The sequence below is a fragment of the Hyperolius riggenbachi genome, chromosome 7 (assembly GCF_040937935.1).
Source record: "Hyperolius riggenbachi isolate aHypRig1 chromosome 7, aHypRig1.pri, whole genome shotgun sequence".
Classification (NCBI taxonomy): domain Eukaryota; kingdom Metazoa; phylum Chordata; class Amphibia; order Anura; family Hyperoliidae; genus Hyperolius; species Hyperolius riggenbachi.
This window is the reverse complement of record NC_090652.1, coordinates 201,233,218-201,255,242: the sequence shown is the minus strand read 5'-3', so window position 1 is coordinate 201,255,242 and position 22,025 is coordinate 201,233,218. Positions and strand designations below refer to the sequence as shown.

The window sequence follows — 22,025 nt, the reverse complement described above, 5'->3', positions numbered from 1 at the left end:
GATAAGGCATGTAGTATTCAGGAAACATTTTACCTCAGGAAAACCTAAAGTTAACTCTTCTGTCTTTAAGTTAACTCTTTAATCCTTAAAATAACTCCAGAGTTAAAGACAAGCTGTTCATTAACTGCGTGTGAAAATAACTACAGAGGAGGTAACTTAACTACAGAGGAGGTAAATTAACTACAGAAGAGGTATCTTAAGGAATGAAAAGAGAAGATAACTCTCTTACTGTGTTGAGGTAAGTTTTCTCTTGCCTTATTATCTCCAGCATGATCTTAGTGAATTGAGGCCTTTGTCAGCAAAGTAGCAAGCAAATTTCTCACATAGCTCCTTTGAGGGAGTTATATTAGGCTTAAGGCAGGATGGGTTACATAGTCTATCAACTGTGCGGAATAGTTGGGCTGGTCTGTTGGCGGCCTTGGTGACACTACATTAAACTAACTCAGTGTCCCCCCACCAATAACACTAACTAAACATTACAACTAAAGGGTGGATGATCTCACCTAATCAGATGTCTAGGCACCTATCCAGAAGCAGCGCAATCCAGGAATCTTCTCCCGTACTTGGGGTGGTAGGGCTGCATCAGCACGATTCGGGCATCTCCCCTCTTGTGCTTGGGGTGGCAGGGCAGCATCAGCATGATCCAGGCATCCTCCCCCTGGTACTTGGGGTGGCAGGGCAGCATCAGTACAATCCAGGCATCTCCCTCCTGGTACTTGGGTTGGCAGAACAGCATAAGCACGATCCAAGGATCTCCCTTCTGATACTTGGAGCAGCAGGGCAGCTTCCACACGATCCAGGCATCTTCCCCCTGGTACTTGTGGTGGCAGGGCAGCATCAGCATGATCCTGACATCTCTCAGTGGGACAGAAGAGGGGCAATCCTAGCGCTAGCTGCAGCCACTGTCAGGGGTCCCCATGCCTCTGTACTTCCTTCATTTACTGCTGCCCCTTCATGACGTGTGACGTAAATACAGAAGCATTGGGTCTCCTGATAGTTGCTGCAGCTAGTGCTGGGGTTGCCCCTCTTTTGGTCCAGCGAGAGATGTCAGGATCACGCTGAGGCTGCCACAAGTACCAGGAGAGATGTCAGGATCTTGCTGAGGCTGCCCACTGCCACAAGTACCGGGAGAGATGTCAGGATTGCGCTGAGGCTGCCCACTGCTGCAATTACCAGGGGAGATATCAGGATCGTGTTGAGGCTGCCCACTGCCACAAGTACCGGGGGAGATGACAGGATCGTGTTTATGCTGCTCACTGCCGCAATTAGTGGGGGAGATGTCAGTAGTGCACTGATGTTGCCTGCTGCCACAGGTACCGGGGGGGGGGGGGAGATGCCAGTTTTGTACTGACACTGCCCGCTGCTGCAAGTACTGGGGAAGTTGTCAGTAGTGCACTGAGGCTGTCTGCTACCGCAAGTACCGGGGGAGATGTCAGGATCACACTAATGCACCACTGCAAGAACCAGAGGGGAGATGCCTGGATCCCGCTGCTGCTGCCCTGCCGCAAGTACCAGTGGGTAGATGCTGGGATAACTCTGCCAATACTTGGCAAGTAGCTGATTAACTATAAGACGCACTAACTTTTTCCCCAAACTTTTGGTGAAGAAAAAGTGCTTTGATAGTCCGGAAAATACGGTATGTCTTTACTGATTCAGCAATGAATTTATCATCACGTATTAAACCTTAGTGATTGTGTTTGTTTAATATGCATTTTCTACGTGTACCCAATGCGACATGTGACATGATGAGATAAACATGTGTATGTACAGTGCAAAACATATTTATAACCAGGCTGTTTTTTTTTCTTTTGCTACCTGAAAGAGTTATTTTTTAGGCATGCAAGTGACAGTGTCTGTCTTGTCTGTACCTAGTAAACCTCACTGATAAGCAAATTACAGCCATAAACGATTCCCTTTATTGCTGTACAGAGCTGCGATGTAAGGCAGCGCTGTACTGGGGACAGCCGTGTGACACGCCTGTCCCCTCTGTGGGCTCGGAGGTGAAGCCTATGACAGCTGATCACGCTGATTGGCTGGCGGGGGGAGTCGAAAAAAAAATAGGTTTATTTAATCAAAAATAAATCACATAAATATTTATAAAAAATAAACATCTGGGGAGCTCTGTTGGTGAGGAGAAAAGGGGGGGGGGGGAATCACTTGTGTGCTGTGTTGTGCAGCCCTGCAGCTAGACCTTAAAGCTGCCGTGGCCAATTAAGAAAAAAATGGCCTGGTCTTTAGGGGGGTTTCACACTGCGTTCCTCAAGTGGTTGAAGGGCAATCACAGCCTCTGAGAAGCACAGGATTAAGTTTCTGTTGTTCTTTAACCACTTTGTCCTCCTTGATGTAGAACTACGTCAAGGAGGCCATGTGCGCGATCGGCTGCAGAACGTTAGCCCAGGAATCAATGAATCGGGCCATGGACATCGGCTCTCGGAAGCTTCACTTTTTCTGCCTCCTATGTCCCTCTAAGCGTACATGTTACGCTTAGAGTGACGTCATGTAAACAAACTCTTGTGGCCAAAAAGTAAAACGTCATCTAAATGTAAAAAAAAAATAAAAATACACATATATTTACCCAAAACAAATACTATATACATCCCACCCTTCCAAAAATACCCATAAAATGTTTTATAATAAAAAAAACACTACAATAAAAACAAAAACACAAATATTTACCTAAGGGTCTAAACTTTTTAAATATCTATGTAAAGATAAAATATTTCAAAAATTTTTTATAAGCTTGTAAATAGTGATGGATGCGAAACGGAAAAAATGCTCTTTTATTTCCAAATAAAATATTGTCGCCATACATTGTGATAGGGACATCATTTAAATGGTGTAATAACCGGGACAAATGGGCAAATACAATACGTGGGTTTTAATTATGGAGGCATATATTATTTTAAAACTATAATGGCCGAAAACTGAGAAATAATGAATGTTTTCAGTTTTTTTTCTTCTTACCGTTAAAATGCATTTACAGTAAGGTAGCTCTTAGCAAAATGTACCACCCAAAGAAAGCCTAATTGGTGGCAGAAAAAACAAGATATAGATCAGTTCATTGTGATAAGTAGTGATAAAGTTATAGGCTAATGAATGGGAGGTGAACATTGCTCGGATGCATAAAGTGAAAACGACCGAGGGCTTAAGTGGTTAAGGACCAGAGTCATCCTTTCCTTGTTGTGCACTGTGATTACTGTGATTGACTCACAGTAATCACGGGGTCAGGAGCCAATAAAATTGGCAACCCCTGTATTATGTTACCCCATTACATGTTCTAATTCCACTTCTCTCTTTAAAGAGGAACTTCAGCCTAAGCAAACCTACTGTAATTAGGTTACAATAGTTATGTTAATTAAAATAGATAGGTAATATAATCTCTTACCCTCCCCGTTTTAAAAGAACAGGCAAATGTTTGTAATTTCATGGGGACAGCCATCTTTTTGGTTGAAAGGAGGTGACGGAGCATGAGACACAGTTCCAACTGTCCTGTGTCCTGATCACTCCTCCCAGCTGCGTGTACTAAGCTTCAAATCTCAAATTCAAAATAAAAAAATGTGCCAAAACAGCAGAATGAGAACAAAATCAGAAATCTCATCCTGCTTTGCACAGCATCAGGGGAAAATGCCTGGGCAGATTTCTGTGATGGGGTGGAGCTTAGCTTCTGTGCAGCTAAAAATAAGGCTTGAGTAAGAAAAACAAAGTTCTGATGCTATGAAACTGTTAAACTTCAAGCCTTTTCAGTGCTGCTGAGTAGATTTTTAGTCTGGAGGTTCATTTAAAGAATATAAGTGAGAAAACAATTTTAGAAAACGAAAAGTTACACAAAATATGCTACATATTTAAAATAATAATGCCTAGGTGAAGTTCCAGTTATTTTTATTGCTCTCGGTTGACAGTACACCCCCCCCCCCCTCTCCTTTTTCACTCCTCATGGTCTAGCTGTCCTCCTTCTCTCTCACCCACACAGGATAACTTCCCACCTGCACATGAACTGGGTTCCATCTTGTTAAAATGACCAGTTTTAATACAAGAAATTGCAAATATTAGGTAAAGTGCAGCATATGAATATGCTAAAAATGTATACAAGTTACAGTGGTGCCCATAATTATTCATACCCCTGGCAAATTTTGACTTTATTTTTATTCAACCAGCAGGTAATTTTTTAAAAGGGAAATTACATAGGTGTCTCCCAAAAGATAATAAGATGATGGACAAGTGGCATTATTGTGTGTGTGTGTGTGGGGGGGGGCTGGAAATTATCAGCTTTTTTTTTTACATTTGAGCAAAAAGTGTCCATTGCAAAATTATTCATACCCTTCACAAACTGTCACAGTCTGTGGGAAAATCCGAAGTTCTATACCATTCCTAATAGTCCAAGCTGTTCTAAAGCGTCCTAATTACTCTGATTAATGGGGAACATCTGTTTTAATCAACAGGTGAAAAACAGCAGCTCTCTGCAGTTGGTTTGGTGACAGTCATGGGTAAGACAAAGGAGTTCCCTGAGGACCTGCGGCTGCACATTGTGGCTGCTCACAAATCAGGAAAGGTATACAAGGCAATGTTTTCAAGTTCCAGTGGCTACAATGCAAAGTATTATTAAAAAATACAAGACGTTTCGCACTGTGAAAAATCTCAGAGAACGTGGCCGGAAGCCAAAAGTGACACCTGTGCTGGCCAGGAGGATAGTGAGAGAGGTGGAAAAGAATCCAAGGATCACCACCAAGGCCATCCTGGTGAATCTGGGCTCTGCTGGTGGCATTGTCTCAAGGTAGACAATCCAACGGACACTGCACACTGCTGGGTTCCATGGATGCAGACCAAGGAGGATGCCAGTTCTCCAGATAAGGCACAAAAAAGATTGCTTGGCCTTTACAAATGCTCATCTGGACAAAGAAGAAGACTTCTGGTCTTCTGTGTTATGGTCAGATGAAACAAAAATTGAATTGTTTAGTCACAATTATGTTTCCTTCATTTGGCATAAAAAAGGAGAAGCCTTCAACCCAAAGAACATCATCCCCACTGTCATACATAGTGGGGGGGCACCTAATGCTTTGGGGATGTTTTTCAGCCAATGGACCAGGGAACCTAATGACAGTAAACGGCACCATAGAAAAGAGCAATACATAAGGATTCTCAACGACATCAGGCAGTCTGCAGAGAAACGTGGTCTCGGACACCAGTGGACATTTCAGAATGACAATTAACGTTTTGGAGTGGCCCAGCCAGAGTCCTGATGTGAATCCAATTGAGAATCCGTGGAGGGAGCTAAAGATCAGGGTGATGGCCAGAAGACCCTTCAACCTGAAAGATTTTGAGCTCATTGCTAAAGATGTATGGGCAAAAATACATGTGGAGACATGTAAAAAGCTGGTCTGCAATAATAGGAAGTGTTAGATTGCTGTAATTGCCAATTAAAGCTTGTCTGTTGATTATTGAGAAGGGTATGAATAATTTTGGGCTGGACACTTTTTGCTCAAATGTAAATAAAAGCTGAGATGTTTTTTTTTTTTTGTGTACACAATAATGCCTCTTATAGATCATTTTATTATCTTTTGGGAGACACCTATGTCATTTCCCATCAAAAAATTACTTGCTGGTTAAATAAAATTAACTTTAAGTCAAAATGTGCCAGGGGTATCAATAATTATGTGCAGCACTGTATATAAGATAATTATTTAAATGTATGTTGTTATTGGCACCAATGAGACACATATTTCAGACTATATAATTGTGTGACTCAGTACCTAAACACCTAAAGAAAATACTTGTATGTTGACGTTTCTTTCCTTAGTTACTTGTTGTAACTGGCCAATTGTGGGTATTGAACATAAAGTATAGCATAACAAATCTAATTTCTAACCACAAATTGCATCAAACAACTTAAGAAAACGTTATTTTCTAAAACTAACCTAAGGGCTCTTTCACATCTAGAACGCGTGCAGGAGCCATTCTCCTGCACACGTTATATGCTCTGCGGCGCGTTGTCAGGATGTAGCAGTACGACGCAGTAGTAATTAATTCACCCGACGGGAAAATGCCAAGCTCCCAGGTGTGTTGAACCGCAATGCACCAAAAAGCAGCGTCGGATATGAAAGGTAAAATGAAAGTCTTGGACTTTCATTTTACCTTGGTTAATGCAAAGTTTCGACTGTTGGTGTGAAAGAGCCCTAAGAGTTGTCCCAACTTTTTGCAGAGTCCAACTAATTTATATTTCTGACTAATGTATCTGAGATTTAATACACACCTCATTCCTAGAGTTATACTTCCCTATTTTAGTTACCAAATTGTCATGACCTATAGTTTTCATCGTGATGCCTGCCATTAGGAGCTTATGGCCCACACTTATCTACATTACTAGGCTTTATAGACATCTATGTAAAAAAGGCACAGGAAAAAAATGGGTGCAAAATGGCAGAAATAGAATATTGGGAATTTTACCAATATTGTACTACTATACTAGAATAATGTAATCTTTTTATTGGGTATTTTTTTCTTTACAGCAGTGTGTACAGAGCTATGAAGCATTATTAAATGATTTGTGTTCACAACACTTGTTACACATTCTGCATTGTTTAATGATCACATTGGAAAAATATCATTTCGTATTGTGGGTGCAGTCCTCTAATGCCTGGCATACACGGGTCGATCCTGTAAGGGTTTGCAAGCATAAGCACAATAAGCATATACACTGTCATCCATTTTGTGTTATAGCCACCATTTTCTTCTTTATCTTAGAGTTACATTACATATGTCTTCAGCTCAGAGCTTAAGACATTCAAGGGAACATTTCTGAACATCTCTTTAGTGACTTCATTTTCTCACTTCTGCTTTCCTCTGTCCCATTCTGAGCTTACAGGAAACTTTCTAACCACACTGGCAGAATGAAACTAGGAATGAAGTGGAGCGTATCACCCTTAAACTGCCGATAGCACCTGCTAGAAATGTCATGTTTTTCCCCGGTATTTTTCCTGTAATGTTTGTAGGTCAGAGGTTCTTCTTTCTGAGCATGCGCAGCCTTTTGAAATTGTGTATAAGAATAAAGTCCGGGCTGACCAAAAATCAGTCTAGTTTTTCAACTGCAAACCTGCCTCTGTGTATTCATTGTAGTTGAACTAGGCTCACCGCTGGCGCCAGCCAGAACTCACAAAGTATTACTTATAGGTCATCCTTGATGGGCAATCGGTTCTGAAAAGTGACCAGTCCTTTCAGTTGGGGGCAATCGTCCAGGGATCCCTCTGAACACTGGACATCTTCAGTATACGTAAGTAATATTTATGTCTCTATTTTTGAGGACGTTTTTATTGCTTACGTAGACTGTTGTAGGTGTCGGGGCGAGTGACCCGTTTTTGATAGACCTTAATTTAGAAAAAAAGGGGGGGAGGATGACAGGTAATAGGTTGATAGGTTGACTTTTGGTAAGTCTAAATTTTCGGACTTTTTAGGTAAAAGTCTGAATGAAGTGGGTGTTAGATTTTTTGGGAAAATCTAATTTGTCTATTTGGGTCTGATCAACTCAGTAGTAATTTCTTCAGGAAAGAAAGAGTTCCTTTTGGTAAGGAATTAAGAATAAGGGTTTAGATAGTCGCCATAGTACATATTGATTATGTGGGTTCAAATACTTTGTGATTTCTAATATATGTTTGTCTGGTCGTCTGCTTATCTTATCTGTTGCATAGAAGTATAAGATAATTTGTTGGTATTTGTGTGGAACTTCAAGTCCAAATCATTATATAGAGTGATTTTGGCTCCACTGTATTTTGCCGTTTGCACGTAGACATCTACATTTGGGTCAGTAATTTTGTGTTTGTCCAAAGAGGCTTTTTCTCTCTTTCATTTTTTTTTCAGGTCACAGGAAAGAGGTAAGTAAATAAGTAAGTAGGAAAGTATAGTAAAAATATATTGTGCCTCTATAACACAAAATCACTGACATTATGGGGACTAAAATAAGTAAACCACAAATAGTCAGAGATCCAGGGCCACCTGAAATAAATGAGTCTTGTAAAGATTATGTGGCAAGGGTTTGTGGAACAATGTATTATTTAATTAATACATGGATAAATAATATGGCAGGATGGACAGAAAATATGAGAAGTGTGAGTCCCTTTCCCAGAGTAGGAGGAAACAGTAGTTTCCTTATGGACATGGTTAAGGGTCTCTGTTTAGGAGATACCGACGCATGGCCATATTTTGGACCAGATCCACATTGGGATATGGTTTATATGAAAAGTGGTGGAGAAAACTGGCTTCTTTGGGCTCCCTTTTGGTATGATAGACGGGATAATAAACTGGGAAATTCAAAAATTTCAGATGACAGTTTAATGAAACATAAACTAGAAGGAGAAGTGTTTAGACCCCTTCCTAGTTTCTCAGGGCGCTTACCAAGTGCCCCGTTACCTCCTCCACCACCTCCACCTCCAACACCTATAATGCCGCCCAAATATACGTATACAACAACTACGTTATATCCGAGTTTAAATCCCTCTGAGACAGATATGGATCTTCTGATCTCAGCTACCCGTACACGGCAACCACCTAACACCACAAATAGTGTTAAATTTCAGTCCAGTCCTCCTGTGTATGATACTCCCATAAGGAATCAGTCACAGGATAAAAAGACAGATGCTGTTAATGAGGGTAAGGATTTAGATTTTAAGGGACTAAGTAAAATCAGAATAGACTATAATGTTTGGAAAAATTTACCTGAGGAACAAAGAGCTGCACTTGCAGAAAGGGGGTGTACACCTAAATCTAAAACAGCAAGTAGACGAATGCCAGATCTTCACAGAAGTCCCTATCCTATTAGGACACATAGTCAACCTGACATACGTACAAATCTTGTTCTTTACACAGACCCTGAAGTAGAATCAGAAGTAGAGGATATAGAAGAGGTAGAAAAACAAATGCCTTTTTTTACTGTGGGAAATTTAGTAGTAAAAAAACCCCTAGAAGTTGAAGATATTAATAAGATTGTCAAACATTGCCCAAAACCCACAGTGACACCTCTCGGTTGTCTTCAATATCTCAAAAGAGCATCAAAAGGAAGATGTTTTACCCAGGAGGATATTAGGTTAATATTGGACGGCATCATTGGAATAGGCACAAATTGGGATTGGAAGAATGTTCAAAGCATTAGTACACTAGTAGAACCAGATACTGGAGCAGACCGGTATCCCCTTTCCAATGATGACGGCCTTAAAGAGATGTGGGCAGAAGTGGAGAAAGAATTACTTAGAGTTTTTACTATCAGGTCTTCTTTGTCCACAGCTATGAACTGTAGACAAAAGTCAGGTGAATCAATAGTTGATTTTTGGAAAAGGTTTTTAGATGTCTGGGAACATGATGCAGGCATGTCAGGAATCAATGAGAGAGACCAAACTCTTCTGATTCAGTCCTACATTTTTAATTTAGATCAAGCTGTTCAACTTACAGTAAAACAGCAGATTTCAGATTGGCCTAGTTTATCTAAAGATGAGTTCCAAAGGAAGTTGATGGAGAAAGACGCCGCTGGATGTTTAGAAATTCCAAAACCAGGACATCCATGTTGAGGGTTCAACATCAGTGTAGCCATATTTCCTTTGGAAAATGTCTAAAAAGGAGGGAATTGTAAGGGTTTGCAAGCATAAGCACAATAAGCATATACACTGTCATCCATTTTGTGTTATAGCCACCATTTTCTTCTTTATCTTAGAGTTACATTACATATGTCTTCAGCTCAGAGCTTAAGACATTCAAGGGAACATTTCTGAACATCTCTTTAGTGACTTCATTTTCTCACTTCTGCTTTCCTCTGTCCCATTCTGAGCTTACAGGAAACTTTCTAACCACACTGGCAGAATGAAACTAGGAATGAAGTGGAGCGTATCACCCTTAAACTGCCGATAGCACCTGCTAGAAATGTCATGTTTTTCCCCGGTATTTTTCCTGTAATGTTTGTAGGTCAGAGGTTCTTCTTTCTGAGCATGCGCAGCCTTTTGAAATTGTGTATAAGAATAAAGTCCGGGCTGACCAAAAATCAGTCTAGTTTTTCAACTGCAAACCTGCCTCTGTGTATTCATTGTAGTTGAACTAGGCTCACCGCTGGCGCCAGCCAGAACTCACAAAGTATTACTTATAGGTCATCCTTGATGGGCAATCGGTTCTGAAAAGTGACCAGTCCTTTCAGATCCGGCGGCCGATTAGCCGCCGGATCGACTCCTGCCGCGTCCCCGCGGATCGATTCCCGCTCGTTTCCCGGGGATTGAGCTGGGAATCTATCCGGCTTGTCATCGGACCTGTCGGATATTATCAATCGAGCCATCAGCGGCTCGATTGATAACAGAAAAACGCTCCGTGTATGCCAGGCATAACACTGTTCAAGTCAAATCAGTGCAATTTGCAATCAATCCTTTGGTGTGTATGTAGCTTAATTAAGTCCAGCCTCTTTCCAGGCTTAATATTAATATGATCTATCTTTAAGGAGATTATAGTTAAGGGTATGTTGAGGGGTACATTTGATGAATGCTCTGTCTTATTTATAAGATAGTTTCCAAGTACCACGTACAGTTTCCGAATACTGTAGCAAGGTGACCAACCTTCTAGTACCATCATTCAGTTGATGACCTTTTGTACAGCCTACTTGATTCATTTTCACAAGAGAGTACCATAACAGAAACACTGTACTTTGGAAAAAGATAAACTACATTCAAAAATAAACCCTTTTATATTCCCTGCTTCAAGTATGGACCATCTGGATGTTGATTTGAAAAAAAAGGAGGAGGATGGGCTGCATAGTCTGCACACTAGGGCAGAGAGGAACGATTGATTTTAGAAATTGTCAAATCTCTTAACTTTGACTTTGAAAACATATTTTTAGGCAGAATGAAAAAAAACCTTGACTTACTTTTTTAGCTTTTCATACTTTTGTAGCTAGTTATGATCATTTTTAAGATCAGATCAAATATTACCAGTGTGTTGTGCAGCTGTTTGATTAATTTTCTATCAACTATATGCAACCATTTTGAAAATATTTATTTATTTTAAAAGGATCATTTTTATTTTAAAAGGAGTGATGTCATCAATAGTTTCTGCTGAGTTCCTAAAGTTAGTTTTAAAAATGAACGTGACTACACTGTGGATTGTGGATAATTCAAAAAAATAATTTCTAAAATCAAAAATAAGCACTACATGAGGTTGTAAAGATGACCATATTTTATGTCACAAGGCCAGTGGCTGGATGGTGTACTGGTTAAGGGCTCTGCCTCTGACATGGGAGACCTGGGTTCGAATCTCGGCTCTGCCTGTTCAGTAAGCCAGTAATTCAGTAAGGAGTTCATTGGACAAGACTCCCTAACACTGCTACTGCCTACTGAGTGCGCTCTAGTGGCTGCCTCGCAAGCGCTTTGAGTCCGACAGGAGAAAGGCGCTATACAAATACTGCCATTATTATTGCCATTATTACACATGTAGTCATTATTTGTCATAAGGCTTGCAAACTGACTATACAGAGTTGTTCAATTTTTGAACAGGTTTTCATTCCTACACCTACCACCTACATATTAAGAATTTGCCTAAAAAAAAGCTTTCATTTTCTATGCAAATCATTTGTGATTCTATTCATGTGCTTTCTAATCGGAGAGTAATAGTAGGTTTTTGTATAATAATTAGAGAACAAACCAGAAAAGTTATTTATTAACAACTCCTCCACTTACTTTTATGAATTTTAATGGATCTCAACAATTGCTCACAAGTTTTTTTTTTTTTGGCAACTAAAATATAATTTTAATTATAAATTTATACTTCACTTTCATAAAATTGTGTAGAAATTCAGTATGGATATCAAACAGTGTTATGATAGGAAGTCTCAGCGGTGTACTGATCAGGAATGCCAGTTCATCACCAGCACCCATTAGCAAGATGTTCTGTGTGGATAAGCCTGTATACAAATGGACAGATGGTTGTCCAAAAAAGCTGAGATAAGAAATACAACTTTCCCCTATTCTGTCTGCTCAAACCTTCCATGATATTTACCCAAATGTACATGATCATTCTGTTCTTTCCACTTCAAAATAAAGACGTCTTTGCAGTGACTATTTCTGCAAATGTTTTTCATGGTAATTAGTTAAGCTATGGTGCTGAAGCTGAACCACTAGGATTTTTATACAGGGGGCCTTAACACCCAAGAACAACACAAGTTTATTTAACAGAAGATTGCTTTAAAGGGATACTGTAGGGGGGTCGGGGGAAAATGAGCTGAACTTACCCGGGGCTTCTAATGGTCACCCGCAGACATCCTGTGTTGGCGCAGCCACTCCCCAATGCTCCGGCCCCGCCTCCGGTTCACTTCTGGAATTTCTGACTTTAAAGTCAGAAAACCACTGCGCCTGTGTTGCCGTGTTCTCGCTCCCGCTGATGTCACCAGGAGTGTACTGCGCAGACACAGACCATACTGGGCCTGCGCTGTGCGCTCTTGATGACATCAGCGGGATCGAGGACACGGCAACGCAGGCGCAGTGGTTTTCTGACTTTAAAGTCAGAAATTCCAGAAGTGAACCGGAGGCGGGGCCGGAGCATCGGTGAGCGGCTGCACGGGCACAGGATGTCTGCGGGGGACCATTAGAAGCCCCGGGTAAGTTCAGCTCATTTTCCCCCGACCCCCCTACAGTATCCCTTTAAATACAATATGTTAGAAAACATTTTATAAATAAAACAAAAATTGCAGTTTTGTCCGAATAAAAAAATCAAGGTTAAGAAGCATTTCTGGAGCAGTTATCTACCCCCTCCCCTCAAACTGCTTTGTTGTCACTCTTCATCTTAATAAATAACAAATTTAAACATTACTTTAATGGAATAAAAATAAAAACTTTTCTAGTGAAGTTAGATTACTTCATTTAGATTGAAAATACTGTATATGCCATCTGCTGTTTCACCTGGTAAGCTTTGTGTTTGACACGGGGATGACACACCTCTTCACTGCAAAATTTGGGGGGTTTGATTTACATTTATGGGGAGTGGGACTTATCCTGTACATTTATTGTCACGGATAGAAGCTATATGTACTTATGTTCTTTAAATGTATGCAAAGGGGATTTTGGTTTTGCAGTTTTATGCTTAAAGCAATTCTGAAGTGAAAATAAAGTTTTGAGATAATGAATTGTATGTGTAGTATGGATAATAAATAGAACATTAGTAGCAAATAAAAGTCTCATATTTTTATTTTCAGTTACCGGTATATAGCTTTATTTATAAGCTTACATCAAATTTGTGCAGTTGCAGTTTAGAATGTAAAATCTGTATTTATAGAGGCTCAGTGGTGAATAATACTAAAGCTCTGATACTTACCCGGGGCTTCCTCCCGCCCCATAAACACGCCTTAGTCCCACGCGGTCTGCTTTTCAGACACAGTTAACCACGTCAACAGGCTCAGTGACGTCAGTCTGGGTCTACTGCGCATGCGTGGGAGATCTGCGCATGTGCAGTATACCGTGAATGGCATCGACTGATCCTGGTAATGGAGCTTACCGCGGCTGAACAGCAGTCCATTTGCATAGGTAACTGAAGTTTTTAAACTTTTCCTGTACTGGAAAACAATGAGACTATTTTCTTTGATACTAATGTTCTATTTATTATCTGTACTGTGCATACAATTCATTATTTTATGAGTTTATTATCACTTCATTTTTGCTTTAAAAAAACAAATAAAGCAGGGATTTTTAATGTGAATGTTTTTGTGGATTACTATTATACCTGCTTTAAAGTCCCAATATATCACCACAATTGCCCATTTTCTTTTCTGCCTCAATTGTAACAATCACCTTGTAGTTTTGGCTTTTCCCATCCTTGGAATTCCCACTCTATCTGTTGAATTATAATGAAAAATTAAATGAAATTTCACCTTTGTTGAGAAATAATGTCACCCCTTCAGTTTATCCCTATAAATCACAATTATTAGTGCCACACCATATTTCAAACTTTAAAACTTGACTTGGAATACACATTTACCCAGCATCACCACTATAACTGCAATAAATTTGTCAGGTTGGGATTGGCCATGTCACTTCCAGTACTTCAGTCAGTGCAGTTATGGAAATACCTGTTACCTGTTTTATGCAGCTGATTACTCATGCAAAGAAGCAAGACGTTTTAAATCAGGATGATACCAAAGAAGAGAATGAGTTTTTTGCACTAAGGTGTAGAGTACAAAGAACACACTACAAAGTACTGTAGGTACAGTCTGTGCTTACAGCCAGTGTTAGAAATTGAGAGCTAGTTGCACATTGAATTGCAGTGATCGAGCAATAGCAATACAGCAGCAATCTGTAACAGTGACCCCTCAGTACCACTGGAAAGCAGTATTTTTTAATGTTACTCTGAAGTAACACGCAACATGAGGAAATAAGCATGTATGTTCACTACGAGTATATCTTAGAAGTTTCCAATGTCTGTCATTTTATTGTTACTATAAGGGCCAATTGTCTTGGGCTATAAATCACAAGTTCATAATTAAAATATAAAAATGACAAACATTGTACTGGGTATACCTGCAATACTATTAATAAAAAAAGCTACAATATGTGCAAATCTTAGAGAGAAAAGACACATAGCCCTTCCCGTGTACAAAACACCTAGCTGAATGAAAAAACAGCTGAAAAATCTGGTGTTAACATACAAATAATAATTGCAAAAAACAAATGTAGTTCATCCTGTATTTTCTCGAAACCCTGATAAAGTAAGGATCTGCAATTAGTATTCTGGGATTTAAACAGATATTTGTTGCAATACTAACTGGCTCAGAATGCTTGCAACAGAACCGCTTTGTTCTATGTCCAGCTTGGCTGATGCCAAGGTGGGGTACATCTGAGATGTGAGGACATTGGCTGATACACTCATCAGGATGCAATATCAGGCTTTGTATTATTATTTTATTATTATTATTTAGTATTTATATAGCGCCGACATATTACGCAGCGCTGTACATTATATATATATATCTTGTCACTAACTGTCCCTCAAAGGAGCTCACAATCTAATCCCTACCATTGCCATATGTTTATATTATGTAAGTACTGTAGTCTAGGGCCAATTTTAGGGGGAGCCAATTAACTTATCCGTATGTTTTTGGAATGTGGGAGGAAACCGGAGTGCCCGGAGGAAACCCACGCAGACACGGAGAGAACATACAAACTCTTTGCAGATAGTGCCCTGGCTGGGATTCGAACCAGGGACCCAGCGCTGCAAGGCGAGATAGCTAACCACTACGCCACCGTGCTGCCCTATAATTTGTAATGTGGATATGATTAACTTCTTGCCGACCGCTCCATGCCGTTTGGCATGAATGCGGCGACATCCCCAGGACCACTCCACGCCAATTGGCATGAAGTCCTAGGGAGGGAGATTGCAGGGAATCCCCGCTTGAATGACGGAGTTCCACTCCGTCATCAGCCTCCCAGTGGCGATCGCTGTCCATTTACATAGTACAACGCTGTAATCTATGACAGCTCTGTACAGGGGACAGCTGTGTGACACACAGGAGCGATCCACTGTCGTAGGCTGAAGCCTATGACAGCCGATTGCTGCCATTGGCTAGCGGGAGGGAGGGAAGCATTAGAAAAATAAAAAATAAAATAGGTTTATTTATTTAAAAAAATAGAATATATAAAAAATAGAAATATTTACAAAAAAACAAACATCCTGGGAACGATGAGACCCCACCAACAGAAATCTCTGTTGGTGGGCAGAAAAGGGGGAGGGGGAATCACTTGTGTGCTAGGTTGTATGACCCTGCAGCGAGGCCTTCAAGCTGCAATGGCCTAATTATTAAAAAAGGGCCTGGTCACTAGGGGGTTTAACACCACAGTCCTCAAGTGGTTAATAGTAAACTGAAGGGGTGACATTATTTTTCAACAAAGGTGAAATTGCATTTAATTTTTCATTATAATTCAACAGATAGAGTGGGAATTCCAAGGATGGGAAAAGGCAAAACTACAAGGTGATTGTTACAATTGAGGCAGAAAAGAAAATGGGCAATTGTGGTGATATATTGGGACTTTAAAGGAGGTATAATAGTAATCCACAAAAACATTCACATTAAGTATTTCCCATATCAACTAGTGTAAGGACTTCAACAGTTATATATAGTTACATATTTCCAGGTGTAATAATGCCTCCGGTTATAAAGGGCTCCAGATATAAATTATACTGTATAAGTTATCATTTAGTAAAATGGGTGCCAGGATATGCTATAAAATATATTTTATAATACTGATATTCTACTATTCTCTATTGTAACCTTTATTTTTACATTTAGTAAAATGGACACTGGTAAAAGTGATAAAATACAGTTTAAATTACCAATATTGTACTATTTAATTTATGTAGTAAAATACCTTTAATACTTACCGACATTTCGCTATAATGTAACTTCTTCCTACTCTCTCACAAAATGTTCTTATGTCAAATGACCCTCTTCCTATTGAAAAAAACAAAAGTTGGATTCAAAATGGCCGCCATGGTCACCACCCATCTTGAAAAGTTTCCACCCTCACATATACTAATGTGCCACAAACAGGAAGTTACTATCACCAACCATTCCTATTTTATTAAGGTGTATTCATATAAATGGCCCACCCTGTAGGTATTTTGAATTTATGTGGCGCCTTTTTATGCGCCTTTTTTATACACTTGGTGCCAGTAGCGAAAAGATTTGCATTGATGTAAATGGGGTGCCCTTTTTAATGGTTCTACCATTTCCAGAGTTGTACAGTAGTGCAAATATTCTGACTTTCTTTTAAATGGTTTAAGAAACTGAACATGTTAAAATAAATCAATTCTTTTGTTGCAGATTACACTGGAAAAGATCTCGGTCCACGATTGGGTTTGAAAATGTCCAGCTCACTGGAAAGTCTACAGACAGCAGTGGCAGAGGTCAAAAAGAATGAGCTTCCTTTCTACAGGCCCAGACCACATATGGTCCGTGGCAGAGGATGTAATGAGAGCTTTCGTACTGCAATTGATAAGTCGTATGATAAACCAGAGACAGAAGAAGGTACATTGTTTTGGGGATGTGGTAGTAAATTAGAGTGAACTAGAGAAACCAACACAAATACAGGAAGAACATAAAAGCTCCAAGCACAGTGTATTTGCATTCTGTAAAAAAAAAATAGTAGGCAACAATTTTGTTGCATCACACGTGCAAATCCTCATAGCCTTGCATGGCATGACTAGAGGGATTCGGATGCGTTTTTGCATCAACACAAGTGCTGGCGTGCCTCTTGCAAGTGGAAATGTAGTCTTCGATAGATTGTGGAAAGTAAAGGTTGTGAGAATGGTTCCAATAGCTTAAGGGAACAACATCAGAGCTTCTCTAACTAGAAGAGTGCACTTAGCAATCATTTTGTAGAGATGCGGGCTCATTGCCTTTTATTCAGACTGATGTTATAAGGTGAATGTATACATATGTACAAAGCTGTTGTAAAATATTGATCAACAAGAATATGTCATGTAAAAGCTACCTCAAAAACATTTTGGGGTTTATGGTAAAATTATAGCCATAATATGAAGGCGTATACAGTATATTGAGCAGCATATCAGCTCTTACCTGTGCAGCAAAATACAGATAACACTCTATAATGTGATTCAAATTGTGTCTGTGCTATATTAATTGCTCTAGATATGTTTGTAGATTGATAGTTCATGCAATCTATTCAACAGTCTATTTATTAGTGAACATGAGAAAGAGTGAGTTAGTTCTTCTTGACCTTTTTTATCGTATAATTATGAATACAGTAATGAGAGCTGTTTGTTCTATATATAACACAGGTTTTAGTATATTTAGTAATCAGCCCTGGAGACCCAGTACTACTCATTAAAATGTCAGGAAATGCTTGGTACACTAACTGAATGCTAAGTATGATACTAATTTAATTCCTTTTTATTCTTCTTTAAGATGGCCTTTCTGATGTGAGTTCCCACTCTGGCCGAGCAAGTCCAAACAGTGAATTAGTACCACAAGAAAATGTAGAATTAGTGGATATTGACAAAACCAAGAAAGACAAGAAGAAAAAAGATAAGAAAAAAGAAAAGGAGAAAACAAAAACAAAGGAAAAGAAACGTAAGGAGGAAATTGATGATCAAGAAAAGAAGGCCAAGAAAAAAGGATTTGGGGCAATGCTCAGGTATGGCCACACTTACCCATGCTTTACATGCTGGTTAAAGTACATTCCCTTGTCTTGTTAGTGTTTTAACTGTAAATTTTTATTTATAAAAGCATCTCCTGGCAAGGACTTGTACAAAAATGTCATCCAGTCTATCTCCTCGCAGCACACTATTTTGTTAGTTGGACTGAGCCAATGGCTTTAGAAATAAAGGAAAGCATGAGAATCTCCCAACAGTAAATGTGCTATTTCAAAAGCTGTTGCTAAAAGGTACAGAGCTGCCGATTATAACTACTACTGTAAGTGACAGCAACAGAAGAAGTACAAAAATTAAAGCTCATTTACTCTGCAACAAATATATGTATGTATGTATTTTAAATGTTACCTTTTTTTTACCATCAAGTGCCTTTTAATTAAAGTGTGATAATGGATCTAGAACATCAACTCAAACTAGCAGCTGGTGTTAAATAATGTCCTTCTTCTACACCTAAAGAGGAATTGTACTGAAAGTAGTAGGGGAAAAAAATAATTCATTGCAAAGTGTGGAGTTAAAAATTAGAAGATAGATCAAGAAATGATCAATACTCACCATGTAATTTGTTCATGTTGTTTGATCCACAATGAGCCTGTGGATAATCCTCTTTACTACACCGCAAACTGCAACAATATCAATAGCCACACCCACTAACAATGTGATAGGCTTAACTTTTTTTTGTATAAAAATATATATGCACAGAGGGAGATAATGCTTGCTTGGCAGTTAGGAAGATTGATTATTTCCCACAATGCAACAAGGTTCAGTCAGGAAACTGTCATGGCCTTTGATTTATCATGGGAAAGGCAGTATCAGCTACTGACAGGGATGAAATTCAATGCTTGTTTAAAGTTTTTCTTTAAGAATACCACATTCTAGTTATCAGTACCAATTTTTAGTCAATTAATATTTCAGAAGCAATATAATGTAGCCAAGAGAAGTATGGAGAAGTATGTTTAGAAACAACGTTCACATGGGATCGAATGGGTTCTAACTGTGTGAGATAAAAATCTCTTCTGTTGTGTAAAAATATGCGGAAATAAACCTACTGAAATCGTCTTTAATAAAAAGTACAAACTTTATTAAAAATATAAAAATTAGCCACATCATATACTGTAGCAGCCCAAAAACATTACACTCACTCTGTCAACACACCATAAAAACAAATATCTTGATTTAGACATATAAGAAAAGAGGAATTATTTGTAACTCATGAAAAAGTATACGCTTGATTTGAATCAATGTAAACTGAATACAAATTATGTAAGACAGAGTCATTAAGTGCTAAAAATTGGAGAAACAATGCTCAGCTGATCCTCTCAAGAGGTTGGCAACAAAATAGTGCCAAAGATAGTAACTGAGAAGTTCAAAAATCACAAGGAGACAACATGCATACAATTTGCAATAAGGTTTTTAAGTTTTATAATTGATCCAGGGGAGCCTACCAATATGAGAGATTGCCACAAAGTATGTTTCAGGAACCAAACTGTTCACTTTGCAACTGCATACAGTTTGCAATAGCCAAGTCAGTAAATGGCATAAGAACTGTAATCCTCAAACAAGTGCTATGGTAAGATTTCAGGTGTCAAGCACTTTGGTCTAAGTACATTATACTGTAGGGTGCTCCAAAATTCATGCAAAAAAGAGACACAGAGGCACCAGACACACCCAGTTCCAAAGTACTAGCAGCTCATGTAGATTCCAGGTACAAATGTCTTAAGAAGTTTTCAATAGGCATCACTAGAGCAGTTCCAGTAAGTATTAAGCAGGAAAAGATCTTACCACTGTCACATGGCTGACCATACCTATATACTTACTTTTATTCACTATTCAGGGGAATTAAATTGAGTGCACTAAAGAGTCCAGGCAATGATCATCCTGAAATTTGCCAGGCAGGGACTTGAAGGTTCCTTATGGAAATATTTACATATTAGAAGAGAAATATACTCTTTGCCGGTGATCATGTCCATTAAATGGCTTGTCGAAAAGTAAGAGGTAAACTGGCAGATTTTTTTTTTTTTATAGGTACTCAACACGGGAACATAATGTACATTTTAGAATTCAACAAAATGGCCTTTTGCAGAGAAAAAGAAATAGGTTAGAAACTTACAGTTGTTCTACAGCAATGGAGGTTGATAAAGCCTTAAAACTTGTTGCTACCAACTTCTTCAGGCATCCTGACTTTTCCTAATTATGTACAACCACTTTTTGAATGCATAAAAGTACCCTTGTGAGCATTATTTAAGAAATATCATACTTGGAGCCTGATGCACTACACTGTGGTAAAGTAGCCATGTGCAGGGAAAACGCATCAATTTAATCATTACTAGTGCTGGGGGAGCACTGCACATTATTGCAAGCACGCGTTACCATAGCAATGAGACCTTAACCCAGAAAGGCCCATGGTGCTAAAGAATTAACATGCAGTGCTCCCCAGGAAAATGATGTGGGCTCGCAGTGCACCAAATCACTGTTTCCTCGCTCCTCCAGGAGCTCCGCCACTTCCTTTGCTGCTACAGCCACAAAGCCCTCCCTAGCACAGTCATTCCCCACCACTTGTGCTGACCCGCTGGAACCACTGCCAATGCTCTTCTCTGCTGTCTTTTCTCCTACTGAAAACTGGAGCTTTCGCAAAAGCACTAGGTGGACAAATGAGAATCCTCCTCATAAACCCTGATTAATTCACCCAAGTGAGTTATTTTTTGACTGGCTTGTTGCTAACTGCAGTTGAATAAGGCCCATCGCCTAATTTTAGAACTTTCCAGCAATGAGTTAAGGAATTTCATTGGGCCCACAATATCAGCGAGTACAGCCTCCTACACCATCAAAAAGCACTCAAACTGGGGAAAACTCTAATAGGAAAGGGTCTTGCAGACCCAAAATTACAGCATCATGAGAAGACAAGTTTCAAAGAGTCAACAGCTTGTGTGATATGCATCTCACCAGACGACAGCATCATTGAGCACAGCCAAATAACTGCCGTAATAAACATGGTTCAGTTTCAACTGTAAAGAAAAGACCTCCAGAAGCTGGTTTGACAGGTCGAGCTGCTGCAAGAAAGACATAAGAGTAAAAAAAAAAGGCTTGCCTGGGCCATGAAATTTTAGTAATGGTCTAGTAAAGGCTAAAAAAGCGTTATGGACGAATGAATCAACATTTTATATCTTTGATTCATCACGCAGGAATTTTTATATGCAGTTCAAGTAGTGAAAAAATCGTTCCTCAAACTTGGAGTAGCAGGTGTGATGGTTTTGGATGGTTTTGCTGGATCACAGTGACTTGTACAGAGAGAGGCACTCTGAACAAAAGCCGCTACCACAGTATTCTGCAGTGCCATACAGTACCCTCTTGTATAAACTCCAAGAGAAGACCACTTGTCTACTAGTACTCTTTTGTATGTGCCTAGAGGCATTCTTCATATAGCAAGTCTACACTTGTCTGGGGTTTGTCTAAGCTATGTCTGAACTGCCTTAGAAAAAAAAACCAAGATGATCTGGCCAGAAAAGTGAAAGCTTAGCAACCAACACGTTTATGGCAAGTCCAGTAAGAGATTATAGGAAGTACAGTAAGACATTGAACTGCAAGTAACTTGGTTTGCAAGGGCTTTTCAAGACATGCAAAAATGTTTATGAAATGTTGACTTTGTTATAAACTGTTCTATATCACCTTGCTTCGACACCACCGTCTCACAGATTGTGAGATCACTTGACTCTCCACACAGCAAGCAGGAGATAGACTTTCTCAGGCTTCTTCAATGTTTACGTTATTTATTCAGGAAACAGGCATACAGATATATACATTCATCATATCCTAGCCATGCCAATCTTCATGTTGCGTTACAAGCTCTTGATTAGACTCCC

The 22,025-nt window shown here is 39.3% G+C and overlaps 1 protein-coding gene and 1 long non-coding RNA gene across 4 annotated transcripts in view; one reads left to right on the top strand and one right to left on the bottom strand.

Moving 5' to 3' along the window:
- PARD3B (par-3 family cell polarity regulator beta) overlaps positions 1–18,357 on the top strand; it is an 807,407-nt gene extending 789,050 nt beyond the window's left edge. For both annotated transcript variants that reach the window (XM_068245009.1, XM_068245008.1), the window contains 2 exons: positions 16,820–17,023; positions 17,924–18,357. In XM_068245009.1, coding sequence (XP_068101110.1) covers positions 16,820–17,023; positions 17,924–18,213 — 494 coding nt within the window. In that variant the 3' untranslated portion in view covers positions 18,214–18,357. The remainder of the gene's footprint in view (positions 1–16,819; positions 17,024–17,923) is intronic.
- The window catches only part of LOC137524773 (uncharacterized), a 45,988-nt gene continuing 33,423 nt past the window's right edge, over positions 9,461–22,025 (bottom strand). For both annotated transcript variants that reach the window (XR_011022778.1, XR_011022779.1), the window contains 2 exons: positions 16,378–16,447; positions 9,461–9,589 (listed from right to left, as the gene is read on the bottom strand). This is a non-coding gene — a long non-coding RNA (uncharacterized lncRNA). The remainder of the gene's footprint in view (positions 9,590–16,377; positions 16,448–22,025) is intronic.